This window comes from Tupaia chinensis, unplaced genomic scaffold (assembly GCF_000334495.1).
Source record: "Tupaia chinensis unplaced genomic scaffold, TupChi_1.0 Scaffold000354_1, whole genome shotgun sequence".
In the NCBI taxonomy this organism is placed as follows: Eukaryota; Metazoa; Chordata; class Mammalia; order Scandentia; family Tupaiidae; genus Tupaia; species Tupaia belangeri.
This window is the reverse complement of record NW_006159849.1, coordinates 8,442,815-8,460,147: the sequence shown is the minus strand read 5'-3', so window position 1 is coordinate 8,460,147 and position 17,333 is coordinate 8,442,815. Positions and strand designations below refer to the sequence as shown.

The 17,333-nt window shown below is 36.7% G+C and overlaps 1 protein-coding gene and 1 pseudogene across 6 annotated transcripts in view; one reads left to right on the top strand and one right to left on the bottom strand.

Moving 5' to 3' along the window:
* Positions 1–17,333, bottom strand: part of SMC5 (structural maintenance of chromosomes 5) — a 97,840-nt gene that overhangs the window by 37,554 nt on the left and 42,953 nt on the right. For all 6 annotated transcript variants that reach the window (XM_006152476.3, XM_006152477.3, XM_006152472.3 and 3 more), the window contains 5 exons: positions 14,193–14,448; positions 8,362–8,516; positions 4,598–4,711; positions 2,082–2,176; positions 1,376–1,508 (listed from right to left, as the gene is read on the bottom strand). In XM_006152476.3, the coding sequence (XP_006152538.1) occupies positions 1,376–1,508; positions 2,082–2,176; positions 4,598–4,711; positions 8,362–8,516; positions 14,193–14,448 (753 nt within the window). The remainder of the gene's footprint in view (positions 1–1,375; positions 1,509–2,081; positions 2,177–4,597; positions 4,712–8,361; positions 8,517–14,192; positions 14,449–17,333) is intronic.
* On the top strand, positions 9,219–9,902 carry LOC102470431 (ragulator complex protein LAMTOR3 pseudogene; annotated as a pseudogene).

Genomic DNA, 17,333 nt, shown 5'->3' with positions numbered 1-17,333 from the left:
TTATGCAAACTGCTGGTCCCCCATAAAGCAGTTTTGAATGACAAAGACAACTTACTATGAATTATATGTTTTGCCAAATGTGTTGCTAACAAGCACTTATTTCTATCTTCTGTTAATGAAACAGAGTCCCCAAATTAATTTCCTTGGGAATACTTGTATAGTGGCTATTAGGAATTTAAAACATACTTTCTAACAAATTCAGTATTGTAAACAACAGTAAGATCTGTAATTGGTTCCCAGATGCTTACTGATTAACAGTTGGGTGTTATGAAAAACCCTGTTATAAGAGAGATTTCTTCTATTTCTGCCTGTGATAAAAGCACATGTGACTAGGAGAAGAAAACATTAACAAAGTGTGGTAACTAAGACTTTCTGTGGCTATACTAGCCAAGAAAATGAGGTCCTATGAGAGATGGTCATTCACTGATAAGATGATCTTAAGTAGAAGGTTTAAGAAGAGGAGAGCTTACCAAAACAGTTCTATATGCCAGCCTATCATCTGAAAGTTTAATTTATCTGAAAGATAATCTAGAATATAAGACTTTAAATGATGAGACTATTAAAAAAATGTATGAACATAAATTTATCAAGCAAGGCAGAATCAGGTAAGAGTACCAGGTATCTTTTTCAGGTTTTAACTTCATTCGAATACCCTGAAGATGTTAAGTATTTATCTTTGTTAACTTCACATCATTCCTGTTATAAAGTATTAGTCAACATCACTGTTTTATGTCATATAAAAAAATGTTTAAAATGGGGCCAGCAGGTAGCCTAGTAGTTAAGGGCACTGGACTCCCACATGGCTGACCATGGTTCAAGTTCTGAACCTGGCAGCTTGCTTTCTCACTTTCCTTCCCTCCCTCTTTCTGTCTCTCTCTCTCTCTCTCTCGGTCCCTCTCTGGTCAAATTAAAATAAATGAATGAATAAATAAATAAATAAAGTAAAATAATTCTTAAAAAATAGTTCGCCAGAAAGATAATTTTTGCATGGTTAAAAATAACAGAATAATATACTTATTTAAAATTTCTGACAAATTTTGCTACATTCTAAGAAATATATATATATATATTTTTTTTTTGAGAGAGATTTTTTGTTACAGAGCATGTGTGCTCAGCAGAGACAGAGAGACAGAAAGTGAAAAATTACCCTCTGGGGGAATGGCCACATCACAATCCCTTCTCCTCCATTCTCCTCCTGGGATCTTGGGCATGTACACACACACACCTGGCATAAATCTGAAGCTACTGGGTCCAGGACTTGAACAGTGGTCAGCTATGTGGGAATCCAGTAAGGTAACCACTGCACCATCATCTGGCCTCATTCTAAGAAGTTTTAACAAAACTTATTTTTGGTAAAGATTCAGTACATTCTTACCCGTTCAATTCGTTCTCTGGTCCTTTCAGTTCCTACAGGAACTTCATGAATATGATATTGGCAGCAAAGGTAACTCATTACAGGGTCAGGTGCATCAAATAACTCTCGCAAATAAGAGAAAAATCCATATTGTCTAAAAGGAAAAATACTAATTAGATTTTTCTTCTTATAACTAAAAACAATCTGAGAGTTGACAAGTGTCCAAGAAAGACTAAGTAAAATATAAATTACCCCAACAATGGTATAGAAAAAGTCTTTTTAAGTCTTCTGATTAACTATTAAAACTATTCTTTGCTTATTTCTCCTATATTTTCATATTTATGATACCTACTTATATCCACAGTCAAGACACTTATATATAGTGTTTTATACTTGTATTTTTCACATTGAATCCTTCTGGAAATTATTTCTGCATCATGGAGTGATGATTTATTTTTTCACTTCCTAATAGCTAACCAATTATTTCAGTGTCTTTTGTAAAATATTCCAGTATTATTCCACTGATCTGAAATACCACCTTCATCACATACCACTGGTCCATCTCTGGCCTTAAAGTTTTCTTTCTTTTAGTCTTAAGTAGGGACCATAAAGGGAATAATACAGCCTATAACAAACAAATTTGTATGACAAAGAGATTACTAAAATATATTTAAGAGGTAAATGATTTTTCAATATTTAACCGATTTCTAATATTTTCAAGACTTACTTTAATTCATTCAGAGATCTTGATGGTGCTTTGTCTGCATATGAATTCTTGGGTGCAATAACAGCATTTACTCTTAATTTTTTATTGTCACGAACCTGAATATAAGGAAAATATATCTTTTGATTACCATTTATTCTCAGTTGAAGTGATTTTTAAACTTAACATTTTCCTACTGGCATCCATGGGACTAACAGAAACTTGAATATTAGATATTTGATGATACTTAGAAGAAAATTTTTTACTGAGAAGATATTGGTAGTTAATGTGCTTTTACAATTTCTTCTGGGGAAACACGTTGAAGTATTTCCAGATAAAATAGAATAGGTTTGTTTCAAAATAATATAAAAGGAGAAATACTTGCATTTCCATTAATAGCAAAATAGATTGTACTAGGTTAACCTTTCTACAAATAGTGACTATAGGTACTATACTATACTACCTATACTATTATTTAATATATTTAATATTTTTTAACTCATTTCTTTTTTATTACTCAAAGCAGATTATTCTGAAAGAATCAGACAAGAAAACCAATAATTTATATAAGGTAAAAAGATAAAAAGAATGTTAATAATTTCTACATCTATACCACTGTTTATAGAGCAAGTAACACATTAAAAAAAAAAAAAGACAATAAGGAGTTAAAGGAGATGTTGACACCTCATTGCCACTTCCCTCTTGATATAATCAGAAATCTAGGGACTAGCAGATGGTGTAGTGGTTACGTCGCTGGATTCCCATACGGCTGACTGCAATTGAGTTCTGCACCTGGTGGCTTGAAACCAACGCTGGGTGCATGTGTATGTGTGTCTAAGATCCCAGGAGGAGAATAGTGTAGAAGGGACTGTGGTGTGGCCATCTCCCCTGGAGGGGGGGGTGATTTCTCATTTTCCCTTTCACTGTCTCTGTCTCTCTCTCTGGTGAGTGCACACATTCTAAAGACAAAATCCTCTAAGAAATAAAAAAAAATTGATATCTAAAAGGAATTTGAAAAGAAATTACCCAGATATGACAAGAATTAAGATGGCAGCACATTATGTAGAAATAGCAAACATTTTGAGGATGGCTTATAAGTAACTGAAGGATTAAAAATGGCACTTTAGCAGACTTAATTACAGGGAAGGTTATAGTGTTGGCTCTCCATAACCTTGGTTTCCACATACACAGATTTAACCAATCTTGGATAGAAAATATATTTTAAAAATTCGGTAGTTTTTGTACTAAGCATGTCCAGACCTTCTTCCTTAAATAATATGGTATAACAACTACTGACACAATATTTATAATGTGTTGGGTACGATAAATGATCTAGAGATGATTTTAGAACATATGCAAGAATGTGCATAGGTTATATCCAAATATTACCTACATCATTTTAAATAAGACTTGCGCATTGGCACATGTTGATATCCATAAAGGGATGAGGGTCCTGAAACCAATTCCCAAAGATACCGAGGTACTATATATAGAATACATTTTAGAATTTAAAATAGACCCACAAAAAAGGTCAAAGATATCAAAAAAAAAAGAGGAAGTTACGAACGTATTTGATGAGGAACTATAGAAAATTTGTGAAAAAGAAAAAAAGATAAAGATTAAATTATCAGGAATATGTGGGTAAGCAGGTGGCATGGTGGGTGAGGTGCTGGATTCCCACATGGCCAACTGTGGTACAAGTCCCAGACCCTGTGGCTTAAAAAAATCACAGATAGATAGGTAGGTAGAAGATAAATAAATATTTTTTAAAAAATTATCAGGAATCTATATCATACATTGTTCAAATCTTCAGCATGAGGCAAGATGAGTTTTTAAGAGAGAGATTTTTGCTACAGGGCACCTGTGCTTGCCAGAGAGACAGAGAGATAGAAAGTTGCTTGCCAGAGAGACAGAGAGACAGAAAGTGAGAAATCACCCCCTACCCTGGGGACAGCCATGTTGCAATCCCTTCTCCATTCTCCTTTGTAGATTTTGGGTGCATACGCACACACACTGGCATGAGTTTTACACTGCCAAGTCTGGGACATGAACTGTGGTTGACTACGTAGGAGTCCAACAACCTAACCATTACACCATATGCTGGTCCTAATTCTCATTCTTTACAAAGTTTTAGCTATATTTGGTTATTATAAGCAACAACTCATATCAATTTCCCTTTCAATGCACAACTGAATCTTATTCTAATACATCTGGAAAAGGCCTCCAAGACCAAAGTTCCAAAATTACATTTCTTCTTCTTAAAACACCACCACAGAATTGCTCTTCATATTAGTATCAAATGATAATTGCAAAATGTTATACATGGAATAATAAAGTATTTTCCTTTTATAAAACACATTCATTCTCCAATAACGGCACAAATAGAAAAGAACTTAGCAGATCTGAATGACTTTACACAAGACTTAACTTTAACTGGTGGCAAAATGGTCACTTTTTGCTCTAGTGAAGTTCTATCGAAATCCAAGCACTGAAAGATAAGTATCAACTGTTATCAAAGTGTTATATTGGTCAGTACTTGCCTCTTTGAGGAAAACCTCCATATCTTCTTGACTTTCAAATACAAAGGCTCTCAAGTCATTTGATGAAATATGGTTTTCGATATACTTGGCATTTTTATTGTCTTTCATATTGATCTAAACAAAGAAAGAAAAAATAAATTGATTTCCATGAAACCCAAATTAATTTCTAAAATGATTCACCTTAGACTTAATTACATTAATTTTAATACTTGAGAAAAGGGAAGACCTAAAAAGAACAACTTCATATTGAAGCGTCACTTTAAAACATTACTACTCAGAAACAACCAATTAATAACTAAAAAGCCTGGGACCAGCAGGTGGTATAATGGTTATGTTGCTAGACTCCCACACAGCCGTGGTTTGAGTCTCAGACCCAGCACCCTAAAATTCATGCCAGGTATGTGTCCATGAGTGCCCAAAATCTAGAAAGGAGAATGGGGAAGAAGAGATTGCAGCGTGCCCATCCCCCTAGGTAGTGATTTCTCACTTTGTGTCTCTCTGGCAAGTGCATGTATGCTATAACAAAAATCTCTCTCTCTAAAAAGAAATTATATATATTTAATTTTAATTATATATATATATATATATATATATATAAAATTAAAAAGTCAAGATTTGACTTATACCTGACGTATATCAATTCTGATACTATCTAAAAAGTAACTTAAGTTCCTTTCTGGTCAATTCACTGAAAACATTTGAAACAGTCTCAGATTGTGACCTGCGTATGAACATACCTTGTCTTTTCATAAACTCACAGTATTTTTCTATTTAATCTCCCAAGAAACTTCATACTATACATAGAAATAACTTGACAGATACAAAAACACAGAGACTTGAGTAAAACTTTATACCACGAATGCAAAACAAAAACAAAACCAAGAAACCTTGCTATGGCTTAACTGTAACTATTACTGTTTTCAAAAAAAATTCTAGGTTTCTAACACCAGAGCATGAACTTATCAACTCATTTCAAAAATATTAACTAATTAGGCATTTCCAAATAAAAATCTCAGCACTGCAAATATATTAAAATGTCAGAAAAAAAATTGTCTCAAAAACACAATTATTTTTTTAAAAAATTATTTTATTATTTTATTCAATTTCATTTATTCATTCATTCATTCATTTATTTTGACCAGAGAGACAGAGACAGAGAGAGAGAGGGAAGTGAGAAAGCAAGCCACCAGGTCCAGGACTTGAACTATGGTCGGCCATGTGGGAGTGTCCAGTGCCTTAACCACCACGCCACGTGCTGGTCCCAACACAATCTATTATTTATTGCCGATGAGTATGTTGAAAAGCATGATAAAGCTCCTAGTAACATAGGTACATAAAAATACTACCTATGGAATTTTAGAGAAGAGACTGATTGATGACCTCCAGCAGACAGAAATAAAATTCCTTGAAAAAATAATGAAAGAAGAGGTATTTATGTGCTCTATCACGAAGCACACTAGGTAAGAGCTAACAGGGGTCTGGGTGGAAACAGATGTCTTTTACTCCTAAGTGTGATGTTGATTAAGCACCACCTAACTCTCAGAAAGCTTTAGTTATTTCAACTGCAAAATGGATATGGTAAAACAGCATACATCATACAGGACTAAAGGTGGATTAAGAGACAATACAATAAAACACAGTACAGATATTTGTCATACAAATGTTGGCCAGTATTATTCTCTATTTTAAATTGCAGATTATAGAAAAATGAGAAAAAAAGACATTGTGAGCAAACGAAAAACTTAAATCACATGCCATACTATTATCCAGACATAAATACTATAAATATTTAGAGTTAAGGTTAAAAAAGCATTCTCTGTGTCTCTAGCTTGCTTAGGCAAATGTATATGTTATCTGGCAATTAAAAAAAAAAAAAGAGGACGACAATTCTAGTAAAGTTTTCAAGTATTTTGACACTGGCATTTTACTAAAAATTTGTTGACAATTATACTTGCATTATAAGCAATACTAAGAGTCACGGTACTTTTTCTTATATTTTCTTTTAATCTTTATTGGATAAATCAAAGCAATGCCTGGATCCAAAATAAGTTATCTAGCAAAAATAACTCTTAAGTCATGTTTTATAAACGCCAGAGGGTACATCCACAGGCACGAGAGAGAGAGAGCACGCAAGAGAAAATGAAACCCCCTCCCTTGCTAATAGGGTCTGATTATGCTACATTCCTTTTTCCTCTAATTCTCTATCCCGTCAGTATCCTGGGCGTGAACAAGTGCCTGGCATGTAAGACACCAGGACCAGGATTTGATCCTTCATTGGCCATGTGAGATCCAACTTCCTCTGCACAATGTTTAACTGCTATGCAATGAAGTCAGCCCATTTGGGGGTAAGTTTTAAATTTACAATAAATATTTATATCTAATATATGTCAAAGAACATTGTTTTAAATTTTTATACCTTTAGCCACACTTAGCATTTCAAGTAGTTTAGATGGAAATCATCCTAATAAATCTAAGGCCACACTTAAGAATACCCTTTTTAAAGAACTGTTTCATTTATTATTATTACTGTTAGAATTTTTAAGTTTGCTATAGGGCACATGTGCTTACCAGAGACAGAGAGAAAGAGGGAAGGAAAATGAAAAACAAAGCCACCAGCAGTTCCGGGACTCAAACTGCAGTCAGCCATGTGGGAGAATACTCTTTTTTGTAGTAGGTAATTTTCTTTCTTATCCTTTGTCACATTCCTCTTATCAGTATTTTTACTTAAAACAGTTTCTACCTCAGCAGAAATATGCAATACACACCCACGTTTTCTTTCATTTATCATTCCTTCCTATAACATAATTCAGCACACAAAAAATTATGATAGGGTCAGCTTAAGAGAGCCAGATACCACATGGTCTACTGAGGTTTGAATCCCAGCCCTGGTGGTTTGAAAAACACATAGGGCATGTTTGTGTTCATGCCCCAAATCCTACCAGGATGGAGAAATGGAACAAAAGGAATTGTGGTATGACCAAGTAGCATTAGGGGGTGCTTCCCAGCTCCCTCTCTGTCTCTGATGAGTGCACCTACCTTCTGGAAATTTAAAAATAAAAAATTGTGAAACAGATACTATTTAGTTATAGTGTTTATGTCTGAGCGGATGGGATATTACGTGAATTTTTTTTCTGTCTTCTCTGTATCTGTTTTCCTATTTTTCTATAGTGACTGCTAGTCTACAGTGACTGACAGCATGTATCAGAAGGAACCAGCTACTCTAGTTATACTTGATCCTTGGTCAACATGCTACCAGTTTCATCTTTCTTTCAAAAAATATTCACAGGTTTAATGACAGTGCCCTCATTGAACAAGGGCCCTTTAAAAAGCTCATTTATGAATCAAATGCCCCAAGTCTGATAACAGAAAACAAGCTGTTACGAGAACTAAGAATTCTTTATAAACAATACAAATCTTCAATGATGGGACCAGCAGTTAGCGTAATGGCTATGTCGCTGGACTCCCACGTAGTAGACCGCAGTTCGAGCCCCAGACCCAGCAGCTTAAACTCACGCCGGGCACGTATGCGTGCGTTCCCAAGATTCCGAGAGAACGGAGGAGAAGGGATTGCGGTGTGACCATCCCCCTGGGTGGTGATTTCTCGCTTTCTGTGTCTCTGTCTCTGTCTTTCTGGCGAGCGCATGTGCCCTATAGCAAAAAAACAAAACAAAACAAAAAAACCCTCTAAAAAAATCTTCAATGATTACAATAATAAATCTATTATGGCATTAAAAATTGGTACCAAGATGAACAAAGTTTCTTACTGTGAGCATTATGGGTTCACAGACTCTTTGCTTAAATTTGTCTCTGTTATTTCTTAGCCACAAAACAGCATCATAGGTGTCACGGTATCTCTGTCTCAGCTTATCTTCCTTTTGATTCATAAGATTGTCAAAACGTACGATATGGTCATCCACATCTAAAATTGGAAAAGAAAACAAAGTACTATTTTTTCTGAAAACTTTGGTGAAACAATCTACTAATATACAAGAGAATATCCTAGATATAATGGTTATAAACACCATTTCAACAAGTTCTCTGCATAGTAGGAAAAAATCTGATCTGGACAAGTCACTCCAAATTTTCCAAATAGCTGAGATAAAAGATGATCTTGGTTAACAAAAATAAGAACAGGTCAGGCACAGTGGCAACACAATGCTCCTTGAGGTCACATGAAAGTCCTGGGATCATGGCCTAAGGTCTCCCTGTGCTCTCTGGGCACACACATGCCCCGATCCTAGAGGGCTGAAGCTAAGGGTAGAATGCAACATCAAGACCCTGCTGGCATGTCTGTCTCTTTCTCTTGAAAGAACTAAATAAACTTAAAATAAATAAGTGAATAAACAGGGTCACCTACAAATGAACAAAAAGAACACTGGAGTTTCTATAAAAAATTAATGGCAATAGGCCTTCAAAATTTGGAGAGAAAACTATTTTTAACACAGAATTGTATATGAAACAAAACAGAAAAGGGAAAAACGAGAATAGTTATTTTTTTGGATGCAACAAGATCATGGAAAAATAGAATTAAAAAATTATACACACACATATAAATAAAAGTAAACTTTATTTCTCAACGTAAGCTCCATCAACTTCAAGACACTTTAGGAAGCAATGATACTATAGCTCATTTAATCTGTCCCTAAAGAACTGGGAGTCCGGTACCATCTGGCATCCAAGGTGTAGCAAGTTCTTCTGAAGTGCAGACAAGGTCATGAATCATGTGATGGAAGCTTGCAGAGGAATCTGTCTTTGAAGCTATCCCAGAGGCAGCAGTAGGGAGAAGTGAGAAGCCCAGAAACCGAGGCATGAAGCTTGATCTATAGAAAGGAGCTGGTCATGGCAGATGACCTAAAGCAATTCTTAAAGTTGCCAAGCATTGGAGGGCTCTACGCTATTTTGTGTCAGATCAAGATGGAGTACTTGTTATTAAACTGGCCAATGATAATGCTCTAGAGCATGCATTGAGAACTGGCTTAACTACTTTTGCCCTTACAAGAGACCAAGGAAGCAAACTGAGACACTCAAAGAACAAAAGTATCATGTTACAACACCTATGAGGTGGTTCAATTTAACCAACTTGAGTGGTGAGTTCCATAGCCAGCAGCAATGCCAATACAGGACTAATTGTCAGGCTAGAAAAGGAACTTTTTCCATTATTTAAAGGATTGAAAGAAGTTATGAAGTTTCTTAATCTGACAGTGAGTCTGATGCGTACCTTATCTTCATTGTAACAGCCTAATATCAATCCAGCAATCTTTTATATTATTATTAAGAGAGATATTTTTGCTATAGGGTGAGTACGCTCGCCAGACAGAAAGTGAGAAATCACCCCCACAGGAAGGGATGGCCATGCTGCAATCCATTCTCCTCTCAGGATCTTGAGCATGTACACGCACGTGCCCAGTGTGAGTTTCAAGCCACCAGGTCTGGTATTCGAACCGTGGTCAACTATGTGGGAGTCCAGTGATGTACTCATTATGCCATCCACTGGTCCCTCAACCCAGCAATTTTTAGACCACAGTAATACTTTTCTTTTGGGGAGAGTGTAGTAAAGGAGGGAGTTTATTGAAGGAGAGGGAAGGAAAAATAGAGCTCCCAAGAAGGGAAGAGTCTAAGAAAATGGACTGCCAAGGAGGAACTGGGGTGAGGGGTTTTTATGAGTCAGAAGGGCCTTGTTCAGGATTGTTATAGGAGGGGCTCACACATTTCCCCTCGTGGTGGGGATGGGCACATGCTCTATTAGTCCAGTTATTATTCTCCTAATTTTGGAGTGACTACAAAGGTCAGGAGATTCTTTGTCTTGAGGCTTTAGGGCATAAAATCCATTATCTTCTTCCCTGAAAAAAAGTCATTTTAGGTCTAGGTAATGCTGCCTAGGTCAACCACTGAGCCACTGCTGCAAGAGGTCTCTCCTAAGCTGCTCTGTCTCCATCTTAAAACGTGGTCATTTCGTGATTCCATTTTGGGCCTATACCCTAACTTTATTTTTAGGGTTCCTGTCACCTTTCTTAGTAGAGGAATCCTTAACTGCTGTTAGGGGGCATAAGGGTTGAAGACTACACTGACTTCTTCCTGCAGAAATGGGGTGATAGTCAGGGAGGGGGAAGCAGTTAAGGATCCTCTACTAGAGATCTATCTAGAGGTTCATGCTAGAAGTCAGCATGAGTGTTCATTGGAGACTTTGTCCTTACCACCATTTGTAGCTTGATGAATTCTAAACAGAAAGAGCAGTTCATTACAATAATGATGTAACAGACAAAAGAGATTTAGCTATTTCTTTTTTTAAAATACTTTTTAAAAGAATTATTTATTTAATTTTATTTATTCATTTATTTTAATTTGACCAGAGAAAGAGAAAAAGAGAGAGACAGGGAAAGTGAGAAAGCAAGCCACCAGGTCTGGGACCTGATCCGTGGTTGGCCATGTGGGAGTGTCCCGCACCTTAACCACCACGCCACCTGCTGGTCCCTGAAATTCAGCTATTTCTATTATATATAACACTTAACAACCAAAATTGTGACATTCACATCAGTTCAATTAGATTTAGAACATTTATCAACAAAATCTAAATTTTATCAATTTTGTAACTCTTGGACTCTTCCACTATAACTGAAACTTCCACAACATGTTTTAGACTTGTAACTTTTGTCCATTCTTTTCCTTTACCTTAGCCATTTTTCCTGAAGAGAAAAAAACAAAAAAACAAAAAACTTTACCATACAAGATTCCTTCTATGTCAAAACCTTTCTAACTTTTTTTACTAAAAATGAACATCACAACAGTAACTTTTTTATGTCACCTCGTTTACTATTATTTTCCCTTGATTCCTCCTCTTATGAGTGTACTTTTAGAAACAACCTTAACCTCTGATTTAGACAGAAATTATTTTAAAAAATTAATTCTTATTTGTCACTTTAAGGGTTACCTGAGGCTTGTCCAGTGAGACTGCCAGTTGTCCAAGGGGAGCCGCTAGGGTCTCAGGCCCAATCAATCCTCAATTTCAGAGACCAGCATGGACTTTAGAAGACCTGAGCTCCCTTCTTCAGAGCTCAGGGCATTCCCATCTCTAGTGACCAACTTCACACTGGGGACAAGGCCCCAAGGGGGAAATGAGGACGCCAGTCATGGGCATTGTTCAGTGCCCAGCCTGTCCACATTGGAAACAGTCTCTTCTGAGGCAGAGGCTCTGATCAGGGCCTTTTTCAGATCCTGCTCTCGAGGGTAGTTCCCAACCTTCAGGATTACCACGAGTGACTCTTGACTGCTCTTTAAGTGAAAGTTAAATCAAAGGTTAAGGTGAATTGCCCATTTGTTATAATACTTTTCTGAGTTATCTGAGTTATTCTGATCTGTGAGATAATGCACTGAGAAGAGAACCTATGCTAGACTATAATAATACTTTATCCCTGTATTCAAGAATGTACACCTCATGGGATGGAGAAAGAGTAATGGTAGTGTTGCTGGATTCCCACATCGCTGACTGTGGTTCAAGTCCCAGACCTGAAGGATTAAAACTCAAGCCAGGCACATGTGCACATGTGCCCAAAGTCCTGAGAGAAGAATGGAGGAAAAGGGATTGCAGCATGGCTATACCCCATGGGGTGATTTCTTGCTTTCTGTCTGTCTCTTCAGCAAATGCACATGCCGTATGGCAAAAATATCTCATACAAAAGAGAGTAAGAACACCTTATATTAAAGAAAGAGCCTTTGGATGTAATTTATAGGCAGACCACTCATCACAGTTCCTGTCTGTGGTCTCTTCTTAGTGAGATCTGAGGATGTCACGAAAATGGCTCAGTCTATCACAGCTCCCATGGAGTCAGTCCTGTCATCAGACATGGATGAGATTCTGCTCAGTGGATCACAATCAAAATCGTATGTTGGTCCACATGAGTCATGATGTGCTTCCTCTGTACACTATGCTCAGGCCTGACAGATGCAGCAGTGCTTTTTTATCGTGAATGATGACATATTTTTCTTCAGATTATGTTTTATTTTGTTCCCTTGAGAGTGAAGGAGATAAAATGGCATAGTAAAAGTAATAAAATCAGTACAATGACTTAAAAAAATAAAAAGAACTGAGGGTCCTGGGAATTTAACCATTTTCACATTAAAAAATAATTATATTTAATTTTATTTCTTCTTCTTCTTCAATTTGACCACAGAGAGAAAGAGAGAAAGAGAGAGAGAGAAGCCACTAGGTCTAGGACTTGAATGGTGGTCAGCCAGGTGGGAGTCTAGCGCCTTAACTACCACACCACCTGCCAGCCTTTCACTTTTACATTATTAACTTAATAAAAAAAGGGTACACTTGAAAGATCTTTTAAGATTAGGAAACAAACTAGAAGGAGACAAATCAAAACATTAAGGTGGATGCTTAATGGTGTCTCATCAAAATTCCTCCAAGGTTGACCTGTTTGATGTGAAGAATGGGAAGAGCACTGCTGTGGTGGAGTGGGACTATGGCGAAGCTTTCCAAGGCAATTTTCTGCTAAAAGCATCAGCTAACTTTTTCAAAATATTCTCATAATAAAATAGATGTTATCATGCTTTGGCCCCCTAGAAAGTTAACAAGCAAAATCCTTAAGTATCACCAAAAGAAAGAAAGAAAGAAAGAAAGGAAGGCAGGAAGGAAGGAAGGAAGGAAGGAACTGTTGCCAAACCGTTCGTTTTCCCTTAGGTTCAGTCAGCCCTGGATCATGGACACGTAATGTGCCAACATACTCAGGCAGGTCTCTGCACCGGAACCTGGAACCTTCTCTTCTGGGTCAGCCTTGCAAAGCACTATGCTTTACTATTATGCCACCACCAAAAATGTAAATTTGTACTTTTATTTTAACTTTTCCACAAACTTTTGAAGTCCTCACATTTAAAAATGGGTTCTTCTTTTTTTTCTAGATCTTGGTCATATATATTGAACAGATATATCTCCTCTACCTGAATAACATTACATTATCTACCCAATGGTAAGGAAAAAAGAAAAAACGAAAATTATATTGGACAGGTTTTGAGAAGCAAAGCTAATGGGAGGGTATGAAGGTTAGAATAAACACTTTAAATTTGAACTGAGTAAGTGACTACACTACAAAGAAAATAAACCTAAGCAATTTTAGAGAATTAAATAAATTGCTTAAATCTGAAATAAGACAATGGTCAGTCAATGGCAAACCATGGTACATGATAGATACAGGAAATTAAGGCATAAAATTGAGAATTGAGCTGAGTAACTTCAAAAATAAGACTAGAGGGAACCAGCAGTTAGCGTAATGGCTTTGTCACTGGACTCCCACGTAGTCGACCGTGGTTTGTGTCCCGGACCCGGTGGCTTAAAACTCACGCTGGGGCATGATACACAACTGGCTAAAGAAAAAAATGGAAAAAAATGTTCAACATCTCTTATAAGGCAAGTGCAAATCAAAACCACAGTAAGCTAACTCCAGTCACAATGGCTACAATTTAAAAAAAAAAAAAAAAAGCAAACACACAAAAAAACAAAAAAAAAAAAAAAAAAAAAAGACTAGAAAAAAGAGATATAAAATATCAACAGAGATATTTTATAAATATTCTTCACCCTAACTGTAAGAAAGCTTACTTTTTTTCTCCTTTTCTAGAGTCTCCTTCTCTCTTTGTTTATCGGTTACCTCTTCTTCACATAATGTCTTTTCATCTTGAATTCGTCTCAGATCATTTGTAATGGCATCTATCTGAGGCTGAAGATTCTCACAGTTTTCTGTGGTCTTTAGTTCATTTTGCAAATCCTCTATCATTTTGCGGGTATTACTTATTCTCCTCTGTCGATCATGTTCTTCGTTTTGTTTTACTTTTAAAGTTTGTTGGAGTTCTTCAATCTAATGAAATAAAAATGGGTTAATCCTTGAGATCATTTTCTATCCTGGTTTATAAAGATCTCATAATAATACAGTTTAAAAATGCAAACATGTGATGTTTTCCTAACTAAAATTTATCCTTCTTGAATTAGACTGACATACCAACATTCCTACAATACTACTCATTATCTTTATCTGTTCACTAATTTACCCCAAATACCTAGAGTAGTGCTTACCATTTAATTAGCACTCATGAAATACTTGTTGAACAAACAATATTTAAGGCAAAAATTCTAAACATTTATAATAAATATATACTACACACAATGAGACCAAAATTAAACAGTCATGCTATATATAATAGTTTCAATAAATAATGGAAATGACGATGCAGATTATAAACCACTATTAATTTTAAAAACTGAAGCTATTGGGACCAGCAGTTAGATTAATGGCTATGTCACTGGACTCCCACGTAGTCGACCTTGGTTTGAGTCCCGGACCCGGTGGCTTAAACTCACGCTGGGTGCGTGTGCGTGCGTGCCCAAGATTCCGAGAGGAGAATGGAGGAGAAGGGATTGCGGCGTGAACATCCCCTCTGGGAGGTGATTTCTCGCTTTCTGTTTCTCTGTCTGTCTCTGTCTGTCTGGCGAACGCATGAGCCCTATAGCAAAAACAAACAAACAAACAAAAAAACAAAAACAAAAAAACAAAACTGAAGTTATTCTTTCAACAAAAATTTCTGCTTCAAATTAATATGGTGAGATTTTTAATCATAAATCTATAATATACTTAGATTTCTTAACTTAGTTTCAGGGCTATTTATTTTGAAAGAGATTTTTGTTATAGTGGGTGTATGCTCACTGGAGAGAGAGAGAGAGAGACAGAAAACAGGAAATCAATTCCCAGGGGGATGGCCACACTGCAATCTCCTCTCTTCCATCCTCCTCATGGGATTTTGGATACACATGCACACACACCTGGTGTGAACTTTAAGCTTCTGGGTTCGGGACTTGAACAGTGGTCGCCCATGTGAGAGTTCAGTACCTTAACCATTATATCACCTGTTGGCCCCAGGGTAAATTATTTTTAAAAAACCAGATATGTAAGGGGATATCCAATGTTCAGTGGAATTACTATTTTTTTTTAGTTTTTGCTATAGGGCACATGCTCTCGCCAAAGAATGACAAATAGAGACAGGCCTCCCCTAGAGAGTGATTTCTAAAGCAATCTCTAAAGAAAAGGTCCTGAAATGTCACAGAAAGTACTGTTGTGCACCACATAACAATGTTTTAGTCAACAATGGACTGCATAGATGATGATGGTCTCACAAGACTATAGGCAGAGTTGAAAATGTTCAGTAACATGTAGAAAAAAACCTGTTTTCGGCAGTTTATCATGACCCCACATTTCCTTACCAGATGTAATTTCAACACCTGCATAATGTCCTGCTATATGCATATCTAATATTTTATCCCATTCTCTAGTGTTGGGAATCTGGGTTGGTATCAATCTTTTCTTTCTAAAAATTTAGCTTTGGTAGTATGAAGATAATGAACTGAATATATGCCCCAAACCCCCTCCTATAACAAATACATGGAAGAGATAGAAAACATAGTTGAAAAAATTAAGATACATATCTGTTGTTTAAAATTAAAAATGTTCAATAGGTCTAATAGAAGGAGGTAGACAAGAAACTTTAGGGTTCAGCCAGGAAACCCACGAAGTTCACAGCTTTCAGGAGAGTAAGTAGGCACATAATGGAGGACACATATAGAATTAATAATTACCAAACACATGTGGAAATTCAAGTCCATAACAAAGGGACATGAAATTTAATAAATATAATCTTCACACTCTCAATGAAATAGAGACCCTCAATGAAACAGAGACTCACAAAATACTGAAAATCACTGGTCTGCCAAAGAAAGTTACACCAAGGGAAGGTGTTTATTAATTTGACTAATATTAATATGACTAGAAAAACAGCCAATGGTCCTTTACCTTCAGCTAAGTTTTCAAAACCCTGACTCTAATTCATTTGCCACTTTTACTCAAGAACCCAACTTGACAGGGACCAGTAGTTACCGTAATGACTATGTCGCTGGACTCCCATGTAGTCGACTGTGGTTCACGTCTTGGACCCTGTGGCTTAAAACTCACGCCAGGCACATGTGCGTGCGTGCCCAAGATCCCGAGAAGAGAATGGAGGAGAAGGGATTGCGGCGTGGCCATCCCCCCTGGGAGGTGATTTCTCGCTTTCTGTCTCTCTGTCTGGCGAGTGCACACGCCCTATAGCAAAAGTCTCTCAAAAAAAAAAAAAAGAACCTAACTTGACTAATCCCCACTTTTAGCTCAGGTACAATAAATCTCAGGGTTTCGTCATAGGGTGCATATGCTTACTAGAGAGAGACAGGGAGAAATAGAGAACAAGTGAGAAATCCTATTCCAGGAGAGGTGGCCACTGGGTCTGGAATTCAAACCATGGCATTAGCCATGTGGGATCCTGTGCCTTAACCACAACACCACTTGCTAGCCTCTATTCTTTTTTTTTTTTTTTTAAGAAAATTGGTTTATTGTAATTTATGATTCACAAATAATCACTATACATCTTTGTATTTTTAAAAAAATAGTTATTTATTTAATTTTATTTGTTATTATTTTTAAATTTACTATAGGGCACATGCGCTTACAAGAGTGAGAGAGGGAAAGTCAGAAAGGACGTCACGAAGTCCAGGACTCAAACTATAGTCAACAATGTGGGAGGCCAGCACCATAACCACCCAGTCACCTGCTGGCCCCATGGGTAGAGTATGTTTTTAAAAGTATCTATGCAGGGGGACCAGCAGTTAGCGTAATGGCTATGTCGCTGGACTCCCATGTAGCCGACCGCAGTTTGAGGACCG